The sequence below is a fragment of the Dreissena polymorpha genome, chromosome 3 (genome assembly GCF_020536995.1).
Source record: "Dreissena polymorpha isolate Duluth1 chromosome 3, UMN_Dpol_1.0, whole genome shotgun sequence".
Taxonomy (NCBI): domain Eukaryota; kingdom Metazoa; phylum Mollusca; class Bivalvia; order Myida; family Dreissenidae; genus Dreissena; species Dreissena polymorpha.
In genome coordinates, this window is record NC_068357.1 from 11,488,869 (window position 1) to 11,502,571 (window position 13,703).

Here is a 13,703-nt window from a genome sequence, read left to right on the forward strand (position 1 = left end):
TTCGCCACCAATACGATTTTTTTAAGAAACCCTGGCGGATATGTTACTCGGGGACATTGGTTGATATCATTTTCGGTGCAAAAAACTTTTTCAATGGCATATACCTTTAAAGAAATTAGTAAATAAAGTGCTAAATAAGGGACGACAAATCCCTGCATCGCCGACTTCAAATAGCCATATTTCAATAAATCCTAAATAATAATAACCAGGATTTTTCTAACTTACATGATAATACCTCCTTTGCATATACCAAAAGATATTTTAATTAAAAAATGTCTTTAAATAATTATAGAACTGGATTTACTTACCTTACCGAAATTCAGCAAAATTTATCGGAAATTTTTTCAAGCACGTCCAACTTTTCACATCATATCGGGTTACCGGGGGTTGTATAGCGACCACCAATGGAGTAAATAAAATACGTCGTGCTTTTTTAATATTAACGGACGCTTGAAAGGATGTTAATATTAGATCCTACCCAAAAGGAATTTGTTTTAGATGTTTAATTTAGATCACTACTCAAAAGCAAATGTCATGAAAGAGGCGTGCATTTCTATACGTGTAAAAGTCATTTTTGGACCATTGAGTGGACTTGAATTATCAGCCATTCGCGGACCACAACACAAAATGTATACTGACATGTGGACTTAATAAAATCACCGTACATCCGTAATAACGACGATAACTAGAATAGTTGATAAACATTATAATATACAATAATAAAAGTGAAAATAAAAACGTGAGTTTTAGACACTCGTTGTTGATTTCGTTGTAGAAATATATTATTTCAGAAATAAAGAATGTCAATTTTACAATGCCGAGCATTTAACTAAAATTTGACGTTCTGAATTTATATGCACTATATTTTGTCAATATTGAAGTCAGTTCAGTGAGCATTGAAAACTTTTTGGTTCGAATTTGAACGAATAATTTGGAAATCCACTATAACAAGCGTGTTTCCCGACGTTATCTTTATGCATTTGCGTAAAAAAATTGTTTGTTTCCATTTAACCAGCCAACCCAAGTTTGTGGTACCGGCCCTTAAAGTGATATTATGGGCATTTTTCACTGTTGAATTGATCTGAAAATAATTAACAGGTCAAATTAGAAACCGTAGTTAAAATGTGGTTACTGACCAATTATCTGCAACTCATCTTGCTACTAGTTGTTTATAAAAATATATTTTATATTCGGTATTCTTACGTGACTCACCCAGTCCTCTAAGCCGAAATGATCCGTTAAACAAAATTGTGTCTTTGTGTCGTATGAACGAATCTGCACTAAAACTAAATTTAGGTTCACATCGTACATGCATGATCCGTCGTCAAACGAAAGTACGGTTGATATTCAAATGCATTATTTTTTTCTTTCCGGGATATTTTTTAAATATGTTGATTCTGCATTAACAAATATAAGTGTATATTAAGCGAAAACACCAAAAATAAACAATGGCTGCGATAGACACGCATAAACTGTTAGATGCCCATAATATCACTTAAACTTTTTTGTTTGGTTTTCATGGTTTCGATCATTTAAGCTAAATTAACTAAAATGACTTTAGAAGTGGGAAATCGTAATATGCTTCATTCGATCATGTTTGTTTAATTTACTTTAAACTTTTTACCTATAAACAATGGATTATGCCCATGCATCAGTCTCTACTTCAGGTGAAGTCCTCCTTAGTATATGTTTATACGACATCTTTCGGAGGTTCGCCGGCCGAGGGTGATCAAACCTCGACCAGAGGATGATTAGCTGTCCACTGCTGCTCTAGCATCTGCCATAACCATTGTGATGCTGATTCTGCTTGTCTGCTAGTGCCCGTCTCCTTGCCATTCCAGTGATGCCAAGTACTCCGTAGGCCTTCCAGAGTGACTGCCCGGCGAAGCTCCGACTGCCAACCACGATAGGGAGGTTCCAGGTCTTCATTCCTTGTCGTCGGCACTCATCAAGTAGCGGTTGGTATTTGGCATTCTTTCTCTCGTGTGCTTCCTCCATTCACACTTTCCATGGCACTGTCAGTTCCAGAAGCACTAGCATCCTCGTTGCTCTTGATAGCAACTCTTTAACGAAATTGATGAAGGTTGGCATTGTCTGCATTGATGGCTTTTCTTTCGTGCCACATCAAGGCTTGCTGCAATCTCGCTAAGAATTTTGTCGTGCCGCCATCGGTATCTCCCGCTCGAAAGTGCTGTTCTGCAAGAAGATATGATGTGCTCTAGGTTTGCTGGCCTGCCACATAACTTGCAGGTGGGGTAATCAGTGAGTTTCCAGGTTGGTTGGTGTATACAACACGTCGTAAACAGAGCGTAGAAGAAAAAGAATTCTATGGTGGTCCATTTTCACATGTCACTTTAAGACACACTTCTTGGTTGGACCCCTTCCCATTTCAATCAACTGCCCTGTTTTGTTTTCATTCCAACGGCTGCCGCTTGTCTTGTCTCCACCTCTGTCGACAGAACTTTACCCTGGACCATCCCCCTCTTCATTGCTGTTGATGCAGCACTCCCTCTGGCTGTAGTGAAAAATCCTCATCCCAACCTGCCAGATGCAGTTGTCCCCACGATGTCGCTGTGTCTGAGCCTGGATTCTGCATCGTTGACTGCCTTGTTTGCTCTCCACTTCCGGCATGTGTTGACTTCCACCCGCGCTCCTCTGACTTTTTCGTCCGCACTGTCTCGCAGCATCATGACTTGCCTGACTTTGGTGACCTTGAACTCCTCTGTAAGAGAGGAAAGCGGAAGCTGTAGCTTGCTACCAAAGCTGAACAAGCCGATACTTGAGAAGCGTCCTGAAACTCCGAGCCACCTTCTGATGTAGCGGCTTAATTTTTTTCTCCATGGCCTCGACAGTCGATATTGGGACGTCGTACACCAAAAGAGGCCACATAAGTCTTTGTAGTACTCCATGTTGGTAGATCCAAGCCTTGTAATTCCCAGGTAAGCCTCTCTTGTCCACGGCTTGCATCCAGTCATCTAACTGCTGCCGCATCTCTTACATTACCAAAAGAAAAAAATGTTAAATAGAGTTTTTGAAGGTTTCTGCATGTCATTGCATACTCCAAAGATTAAAAAAAGTAAAGATGCTGTTTGCATATTCTTATAAAATTGGAAACCTTTAAAAAAATAACGACGAATAAGTTCAGGCGACCAACCCACCTTAGTTTTATGGCGACGTTAGTAGAAACAAATGACTTGCCTTAACATATGTGTACAAGACTAAGTACACATACAGTCGTAGAATTATGAACACGCGTTCTAAAATTGTTCCGCATTCATATTAAACAAATATTTTGTTTATAAACCAATTAAATATGCGTAAAAAAATCAATTATCAAATTAAATTTAATAAAGCCATAAAAACCGTTGTCTGACATTTGTTATAAGATGCACAAATTTAGTTCCAAACTTTTAGAATCAAGTATATTAGGAGCAACTCAAACAATCATAACACCTTCTATTTTTATAGTCCAATATGGAGTAAGAGGACGAATAATAAAGAGTGGCAATGTGTCTCTATAAGTACAGTACAACGTTATCAAAGAACACGAACATCCAAACAAATATTTTTCTCTAAATTCATTAGCGAATATTCTATGGTGCGAGAATACAAGTTACGATATTAATGGGTACGAAGCACTAGAAATGGCGGAGGTGTTAACAATCTAAACACACAATTTTGGAGCAATTTATCAGCAATCATTGAACTGATTTATTCAAAATGCCGCCGACAATACAAACATCAAACAAAGATCGTGACAGAAAACGTGGTGGAGATAAAAGGTATCTATGTAATGTATTTTCCATTAGTGTGACAAGTTTTCGCGATGTTTCTTTTTTCTCTCGAGTTGCTCTTAGTCTTATGCTAGTCCAAAGAAATAGACGTATTCCTTGTGTTCTAAGGTATAACGTGTTGGACCGAATACACTACGTGTAAACAATTATTGTCAATTTCCTATAGCAGACACATTTCATTTGATTGTTTTTATTTGCCATAGTAAACATAGAATATCTGCAAAATCTTTGAACCACTTTAGATACAGTCAGGTCGTCAGTTCCGAATCACTATCGAAACTGCCCATGTATATTTTAAAACGGCAATCGATTTCCATTTCCGGATATAGGGCGTATTACATATAATTGTAACCTGTATGCTTCGCTTACCTTGATTTTGAATTTGGTTCTAAACAGAGCTCCAGATAAGGGGGTGTGTAGAAATACCGAAATCCCCGTAATTACCGAAATCCCCAGAAATCCCCCGAAATCCCCAATAATATTTATTATTTATCTAAATACTGCGGATATTAAGATAGAATATTGCAAAATACAATCAATTCACTGATGAAAAATTGTTATTATCCATGTTTGGAAGTGAAAAACAAAAATATATACATAATTATTGGGATTCCGAGCCAGAAATCCACAGAAATCCCCAATAATCCCCAATACTATTTATTAATTATCAAAATACTGCGGATATTAAGATAGAATATTGCAAAATACAATCAATTCACTGATGAAAAATTGTTTTTATCCATGTTTGGTAGTGAAAAAACTAAAATATATACATAATTATTGGGATTCCAAGCCAGAAATCCCCAGAAATCCCCAATAATATTTATTATTTATCAAAATACAGCGGATATTAAGATAGAATATTGCAAAATACAATCAATTCACTGATAAAAAATTGTTTTTATCCATTTTTGGTTGTGAAAAACTAAAATATATACATAATTATTGGGATTCCGAGTATGAATCCATAGTGCATGTTTTCACAAGCACGATCAGGAACAGAAATCCCCGCTGTAAAGCTCTTCAGGTGTCAAAAAATCATCTGGGTGGCTTTTTGATATTAGAAAGAAGAGCTACAGACAAAAACTTAACAACAATATCTCACTTCTTTTGAAAAATATGGACTTGTAGCGGGGATTTCGGTAATTCTACATTCGCCCACAGAGTACCGAAATCCCCCATATTTCAGGGCTCGCGCTGTCGTTCGCCACTTGAGCCATTTGCGAAAATATTGAGAATTTGGCTCAAGAAAAATCCGATTTGCGAAAATGCTAAAATCTCGTAAAATTTCATTGAAAACAGCCGCCATTTTAACCCGAAACTGGTTTTCTATATTTTTCTCTTTGTTTCAATTAAAGTATTCGCAATTTAAACAGTGAACGAAAACCGGTCTGCATCTGTATCGAGACATCGCTTGACCTTATTGTTATTGAAGTGCACATGGTTGCTGGCCAATCAAAATTGAGCTCGCTTACACATGAAATGACGTTGTTGAATGAAACGTAAAAATGGGTGGAGCTTTGAATACACAGTTAATATTGTCGTCTGCAAACGAAATAGCGGCCGGTCGCAAATGTCGTATTATAATATTAAAAATGAAAATCAGCGTGACAATAAATTAATTATTTCCAAGCTGACTATCGATCTAAATTAAAAAGTGATAATTAAATAATTAGTTCTATGTCGTTGATGTTACAACTTTCTGCCGATTTTTGATTGAAATGAAAAGGTGATAATTAATTAATTTGATCGTTTTACTCACACACTATGCTTACTAACAGCGGCGTATTTGAATCAAAGGAAAACGTGAAAAACACACGCTGTTTAATTGCAATTAAAGTTTAATTAAAGTTACGAATTTGTAACGCATAGGAATTTTAATTCATGTTGTCTACTATATAAATGGAAGTAACCACTTTGTCCGTACAGTGTCAAACAAAGAACTGAAGCTGAGTCTGTATGCCAAAAGTTCATGAACATTATGGTCACAAGTCTGAATAGCAGGTTTTCAGACAACAGTGATGCCGGTCTGTCCTTACAGCCATGAGCAATCTATTTGACCCCAGTATCCCAGTCCCACAAATACACTCAGACATTGACACTGTCTCTGACTACTTAGGTACTGTAGGAATTGAAGGCTCACAGTCTGAACGCTTTGTTTTCCAATTTTGCAAGAGCCAGCCATAATTCTGGAAACAAGTCAGTGACTGACATACACTCTGATGCAAATTTGGCAATTAAAAATGTCCATTCCTATCTAGCATCAGCAGAAGCTGCCAAAAGGTTGTTAGTATCCCCAGTGTCTACAGTTGATTGTGAACGAGGGCTCAGTAGGCAGAATGTAATCAAAACTGATCTAAGAAATTGTTTGACTGTAAACAATTTGGAACATCTCATGAAAATCTCAATTGAAGGAAAAGACTGCAAAGATGTTGACTACAGATCTACAAACTGTAGGCTGGTAAAAAACAGCGCAGAATAATAATAAAATAATAATGATACATGTCATGACTTTGTTCTCTGTATATAGCAGGATTTGTTTGCAATGTATTTTGTGAATGAAATGTATGCTTGTATTTTACATGCCATTCATCTTGTTGTTAAAAATGTGCTGTATGAAAATATCTCTATTACTATGAAAATTGTGATGTGATGCATAATATGATGTGACATGTGCTTGTTGTCATTTAAAGAAATATGAAAAATCTATAGTATATATTGTTATTTGAAACAAACAAAAACTGATTGGCAAAAGGCCCAAAACGCACCACAGACAATCTAGGATCAAATTTTTTTCGGGGGGGGGGGGGGGCATGCCCCCGGACCCCCCCTGGATCAGGGTGGCTCAAACATTTTTTGGGCCAGCGCTAGCCCTGTATTTACATCTGAAAGTGTAAAAAATATCATTTGTATTCTTGGTTTTTGGCTTTGCTTGAATGTTAACGTGCAAAAAATAATATTAATGTTAATTATTAAGCACACTTGACAGCATAAGTTGCCGCTTAGGGGGGATTTCGGTAATTCTACATTTGCCCGCCGAGTACCGAAATCCCCCATATTCACGCCTTACAGGGTCACTATGTCGTCGGTACCGTTGTTTCTTGCCATCGCATAACTGTTAATGTACAAATAATGATATTAATATTAATTTTTAAGCACTCTTGACACCGTACGCTGCCTCTTAGCGGGGATTTCGGTAATTCTACACAAGAGCATAGACACGCGCCGGTACCGAAATCCCCGCTGTACAAACCTGCAAGAGTCAAAAGAATCATTATATTGCTTACTTATTGTAGAAATCAGTCAGAAAGACAAAAACACTATCAACAATATCACCTTTGGTGACCTAGGTTGAAAAATTATCACTTCAGGGTCTTCCCCAGGCCATTTAAGCGCCCCTTGCCGGGGCGCTTGAATTTCGAAATCAGAGTCCCCGGGGCGCTTGAAATTTTCCGATCAGTGTATTCTTCAGTAAAAGAAAGTGGAGAATGTCCAAAAAAATCAATGTTTCCCTATCAATGTATCAATATTCACTGTTTTAAAGAGCACTCGGTACCTACTTTCACAAGTAATCGCCATAAACACCACATGGGGTAATGGATAATCCACTGATAAGAGAATAGCATGACGCGCGTATCGATTATTCTAGCCACATTACACGGTCATTTAAATGCTGACAAGGATGTATCTGGTAACTTTCCAGTCGTCAAACTGTGAAATTCATCGTCCAATCGGTTACGCGAATGCTTATGAGGGCGGGGTTAACTATCGACCATTATTTTTGATTGACGTCGGGCATGAAGAAAGAGTTTATCGCAGCTTGATTAGCAAGAAGTTGTACCATTTGAGTAATATAAAACCGGTAATTAGTACAGTACAGAACATTAAAGACGGTTTCGGGCATCATCATCACACCTTTATACTGTAAACAAGTGTTACCGATGACTCATAATTAATACGAGAAATTAATTGCAAGTGGTAAACAATTAATTATTATAGCGAGTAAGTTGTGCAAATGACTCCCAGTTACAATTATGTGATAACAATTAATTTAATTCCAGTACATGTATATTTCGACATGTCCATTTATAGAACTGATTCACCTCGTTTTTCTGACATTTATTCGACACGTAATGCGCTTTAACAAATTTTCGTTGAATTAATTACGCACACTTGTAAATGTTTCGTCCGATAATCGATAGTTAGAAGACTGATGATGGCAACCGGCCGTGATCCTCGTGGACATTGTGAATTTCATGCATAATTCCGTCAAAACAATTATTCGACTCGTAAAGTGTGTAAACAAATTATCGTTGAATTTATAACGCAACGGTTAATATTTGTTGAAATCTCAAATGGTAATAATAAAATTTGTAATCCGAAACCCATTACCGTAAGTCGATGTTAACGCGTTTTTAATTCGAAACACACTTCCGAATGTAAATGTTACCGCAACGTTAAATATTTTTGCTTCAAATTAGCAGTGCAAATTTATTTTGTGTCGAATCTTTTTCTCAATTTAAAAGAGCGCGAAAATTATGCATCATGTACAACGTCGCGTCTATTGCATACAAATGACGTGTATTGAGCGTTTTAACAAGCACACAACAGGTCAGGGGATTGACGCATATTCAGAGGCAATATTTCATCAAATCTATAAATAGTCACTTAAAAAATTGCAAGGTTTGTGTTAAAGAAATAACTGAAAGCTTTTATCGTAAATATTTACCAGAAAGAGATTGATAAAAACGGAATAAACGGGATTATCGGGTAATAAATAGAAACTTGAAAAATAGTAAGTATACAGTAATAGAGTCGGGTTGAAACGGATGTATTGGGGAATCGTTCGAGTCGGGATTAAACTATTTGTGCGGAAAAGTTTTAAAACAATTAAACAATATAAAAAAATATATTTTTAAATGACTGGGGGATTTTTTTGAAGAGTCATAGCGCACCAAATGACGTCTTTTGATGCTGTTTTTTTTAGTTATAACGCACCACAGAACGTGAATTGACACGTTGAATTAAAAAAAAATCAACGTAGGGAGGGGACACCCCTCCCGAACCCACCCCCGGGGCGCCTGAACAAATTCCTGGGGAAGGCACTGCACTTAGGCCAGGGATTTCGGTAATTCTACATTCGCCCGCCGAGTACCGAAATCCCCCATACGCCTTATATGGTCAATATGTCATTGGTATGATTGTTTCTTGGCATCTCATAACTGTTGATGTACAAATAATGATATTAATATTAATTTTTAAGCACTCTTGACACCATACACTGCCTCGTAGCGGGGATTTCGGTAATTCTACATTTGCCCGCTGAGTACCGAAATCCCCCATATTCACGCCTTACAGGGTCACTATGTCATCGGTATCATTGTTTCTTGCCATCGCATAACTGTTAATGTACAAATAATGATATTAATATTAATTTTTAAGCACTATTGACACCGTACGCTGCCTCTTAGCGGGGATTTCGGTAATTCTACACAAGAGCATAGACACGCGCCGGTACCGAAATCCCCGCTGTACAAACCTGCAAGAGTCAAAATAATCATTATATTGCTTACTTATTGTAGAAATCAGTCAGAAAGACAAAAACACTATCAACAATATCCCCTTTGGTGACCTAGGTTGAAAAATTATCACTTAGGCCAGGGATTTCGGTAATTCTACATTCGCCCGCCGAGTACCGGAATCCCCCATATTCACGCCTTATATGGTCAATATGTCATTGGTATGATTGTTTCTTGCCATCGCATAACTGTACAAATAATGATATTTATAATAATTTTTGAGCACTCCATACGCTGCCTCTTAGCGGAGTAACGGTGATTTCGATTTACGAGCGAGCACATTTTTAACAGGTTGAATTATCGAAATCCGCGTTCTGACACATCGTTGCTTGGATCGGGTATTGCACACGGTACACGTGTGTATTAGCACCCTACTGTAGTCCCGGCGGGGTGCTCGTTATTGACTGCATCAATACACCGGTAAGCAACAAGTTTAATGATATTAGTATTAATTACTAAGCATAAAGAAAGCATTATAGTACTTTCTTATAGTAGTGATAATAATGATATTAATGTTAATTATTAAGCAAGCATATGTTGCCTCTTAGCGGGGATTTCGGTAAATCCACACAAGAACTTAAACCGCTGTACAAACAGTCAGGTGTCAAGAAAATGATTTTATTTTGTAGAAATCAGTCATACAGCCTATCACCCCTGCACAGCACTAAATCACTGCAAAGCACTCAAGTTCTCTCTATATATAAACGAGGTTGTTTGCCAACATAATGAATATGTTGCCCAGCTCTTGCCACGTGGAGGCCACCTCTTGAAAGAGCCAAATTTTGAATTTCGTAAAAAATAGGCCGAAATAGTCCCAAATATTTAAACGAGAAAATAAAAAAAAACATAGGCCGAACTATATAAATAAGACGTTAAAATTTGCAGATGTTGTTTTGAAATAAAACTGCACAGCTTTAGACAAGCTTGTCTGTCAATGAATGTGTTATCCTCAATTCCAAATCAGAATATAGTAGAATGTAATAATATTTAAAAAAAAATCCAGGACATACACCGGCATTTTGGCCGGAATGTGTATATACAAATATAATACATAATAAGTGGTACATATCACAAAAACATACAGTACAAATATTGAAAAAATATATATACAACTATGTTACATATACATATGCAAAGAAGGTAGTATAGTTAGAAAAAAAGATAGAAAGATAGAATAAAAAAAGAAGAAAAATATATATATATACAACTATGTTACATATACATGTGCAAAGGAGGTAGTGTAGTTAGAATAAAAGATAGAATGAATAAAAAAATGAAATAAATATATACACAACTATGTTACATATGCAATGAAGGTAGTAAAATTAGAATAAAAGATAGAATACAGAATTAAAACGAAAGAAAAATATATACAACTATGTTACATATACATGTGCAAAGAAGGTTGTAAAGTTAGAATAAGAAAAGAACAATGTAATGAAAAAATAGAAAAAATGTATATACAACAGTTACATATACATATGCTAAGAAGGTGTTACATAATTCAAGATCATGCTTGTAATAACAAAGGTGAACAATGATAAAAAACCAGGTATGATTACCATTAAAATTCATAAAGAAATATAAAAGATGGGGCATTTAACTTGTGTTTCATTTAATTCATGATAGAAATATCAACGGAATACATAGGTAAACTATCAGCGGGGTTTTAATTAAATCACAACTTATTGAAGCTGTTAATCCTGCTATCTAATTAGCGGGGTGTTATTAAATTGCCTCCGATTGAAGGTGATAATCTGAATACCGCAGCGGGGAATCTGATTACCCGCTGCGCACATGCGTCAATATGATATAAATGCTTTTGCTACATGTAGCATACCTGGTTTTGTCAAGTGGATAAACATTGAAAACATTAAAAAAAATACTTACACAAAATTATGAATAAATTAATCGCACATACATACAAATATATGAATGTGTTATCAATGAATCAATGTAACATTTCTATGTACAACTGCAAATGTTTAATTTAATATTTTTTTTATTGTTTTCTTTTTGTACTTTTTTTGTAATTTCGAGATGAAAATATATTCAAATATTGAGCAAATATACAATTATATAAAAGCATTGTGTTTGTATGTTTATACTAGACGAGACTGGCACACAATAATCATGTTATTTATCCCCGAGTCCGACCTCTTAAAAGTACAATATACGATCTGATGAAACTCGATGCGTGCGTGAATAACGATACGTGTCCTATAATTTTAACGATTTAGTTTCAATGCATTTTGTTGTATTTTTTGTGTCGAAATAATAATTACAAATATTTACAAACGCGATCTATTCTTTGATCTTGTATTATCGTATAGTGAGCAATTGCGGAGTATTGTTTTTCACGTGATGTAAGTAGTGTACAGACGTCAACAAAGTGTTATGAAACACTGCACTGCAATGTACTACCAATCCAAAGTTAATTTGGATCCCAAATACAAATATAGGTTCTCGGCGTGCACAATACATGCAGTGTTTCCAAAGCACACTCAAGCATAAACTGTCCGTAATGGGTCTGCAATGGTACAGAGTTCGTTGCAATGCAATGTACTACCAATCCAGTAAATGGACCCCAAATACAAAAATAGGTTCTCGGCGTGTACATTGCATGTAGAAAGCAAAAACTCACTATTCGCATGTCTTACGATTTTTCGCTAAGGGGGGAATGACGGCAGCACGTCCTGACGTCGAGTTGCTACAGGAACTAAAGACATTCCAGCCGCACGTTGTCGTGGTGGTTCTGGGTGGAAACGACATATGCACTAGTTTGTCGCCTGCGGACATTGTGTCGTCTCTACTTAGGCTACAGACGCAGCTCCACGAAGCAGGAACCACACACGTGCATTTCTGCAACATTTGTGAGTGGGGTTATTTTCCGAAGGACCGTGCAATGACAAAGAAATGTTTTAATGCACAGAGAAACAAAATCAATGACTGTCTAAACAAAAACGCGTGTGTAATAGAACTGAAAAAGATTAGATTTCCAGCAGATTACCACACCGATATGGTGCACATGAATGAAGTTGGCAATACTCGGTACTCGGCGGGCGAATGTAGAATTACCGAAATCCCTGGCCTAAGTGATAATTTTTCAACCTAGGTCACCAAAGGGGATATTGTTGATAGTTTTTTTGTCTTTCTGACTGATTTCTACAATGAGTAAGCAATATAATGATTCTTTTGACTCTTGCAGGTTTGTACAGCGGGGATTTCGGTACCGGCGCGTGTCTATGCTCTTGTGTAGAATTACCGAAATCCCCGCTAAGAGGCAGCGTACGGTGTCAATAGTGCTTAAAAATTAATATTAATATCATTATTTGTACATTAACAGTTATGCGATGGCAAGAAACAATGATACCGATGACATAGTGACCCTGTAAGGCGTGAATATGGGGGATTTCGGTACTCGGCGGGCAAATGTAGAATTACCGAAATCCCCGCTACGAGGCAGTGTATGGTGTCAAGAGTGCTTAAAAATTAATATTAATATCATTATTTGTACATCAACAGTTATGAGATGCCAAGAAACAATCATACCAATGACATATTGACCATATAAGGCGTATGGGGGATTTCGGTACTCGGCGGGCGAATGTAGAATTACCGAAATCCCTGGCCTAAGTGATAATTTTTCAACCTAGGTCACCAAAGGTGATATTGTTGATAGTGTTTTTGTCTTTCTGACTGATTTCTACAATAAGTAAGCAATATAATGATTCTTTTGACTCTTGCAGGTTTGTACAGCGGGGATTTCGGTACCGGCGCGTGTCTATGCTCTTGTGTAGAATTACCGAAATCCCCGCTAAGAGGCAGCGTACGGTGTCAAGAGTGCTTAAAAATTAATATTAATATCATTATTTGTACATTAACAGTTATGCGATGGCAAGAAACAACGGTACCGATGACAAAGTGACCCTGTAAGGCGTGAATATGGGGGATTTCGGTACTCGGCGGGCAAATGTAGAATTACCGAAATCCCCCCTAAGCGGCAACTTATGCTGTCAAGTGTGCTTAATAATTAACATTAATATTATTTTTTGCACGTTAACATTCAAGCAAAGCCAAAAACCAAGAATACAAATGATATTTTTTACACTTTCAGATGTAAATATGGGGGATTTCGGTACTCTGTGGGCGAATGTAGAATTACCGAAATCCCCGCTACAAGTCCATATTTTTCAAAAGAAGTGAGATATTGTTGTTAAGTTTTTGTCTGTAGCTCTTCTTTCTAATATCAAAAAGCCACCCAGATGATTTTTTGACACCTGAAGAGCTTTACAGCGGGGATTTCTGTTCCTGATCGTGCTTGTGAAAA

General features: G+C 36.8%; 1 protein-coding gene across 1 annotated transcript in view; it reads left to right on the forward strand.

Annotated features, from left to right (window-relative positions):
- Positions 1–3,638: 3,638 nt before the first annotated feature.
- LOC127872984 (RNA polymerase II-associated factor 1 homolog) overlaps positions 3,639–13,703 on the forward strand; it is a 29,642-nt gene continuing 19,577 nt past the window's right edge. Inside the window, exon 1 of the mRNA XM_052416516.1 lies at positions 3,639–3,782. Within this exon, the coding sequence (XP_052272476.1) occupies positions 3,721–3,782 (62 nt within the window). The 5' untranslated portion in view covers positions 3,639–3,720. The remainder of the gene's footprint in view (positions 3,783–13,703) is intronic.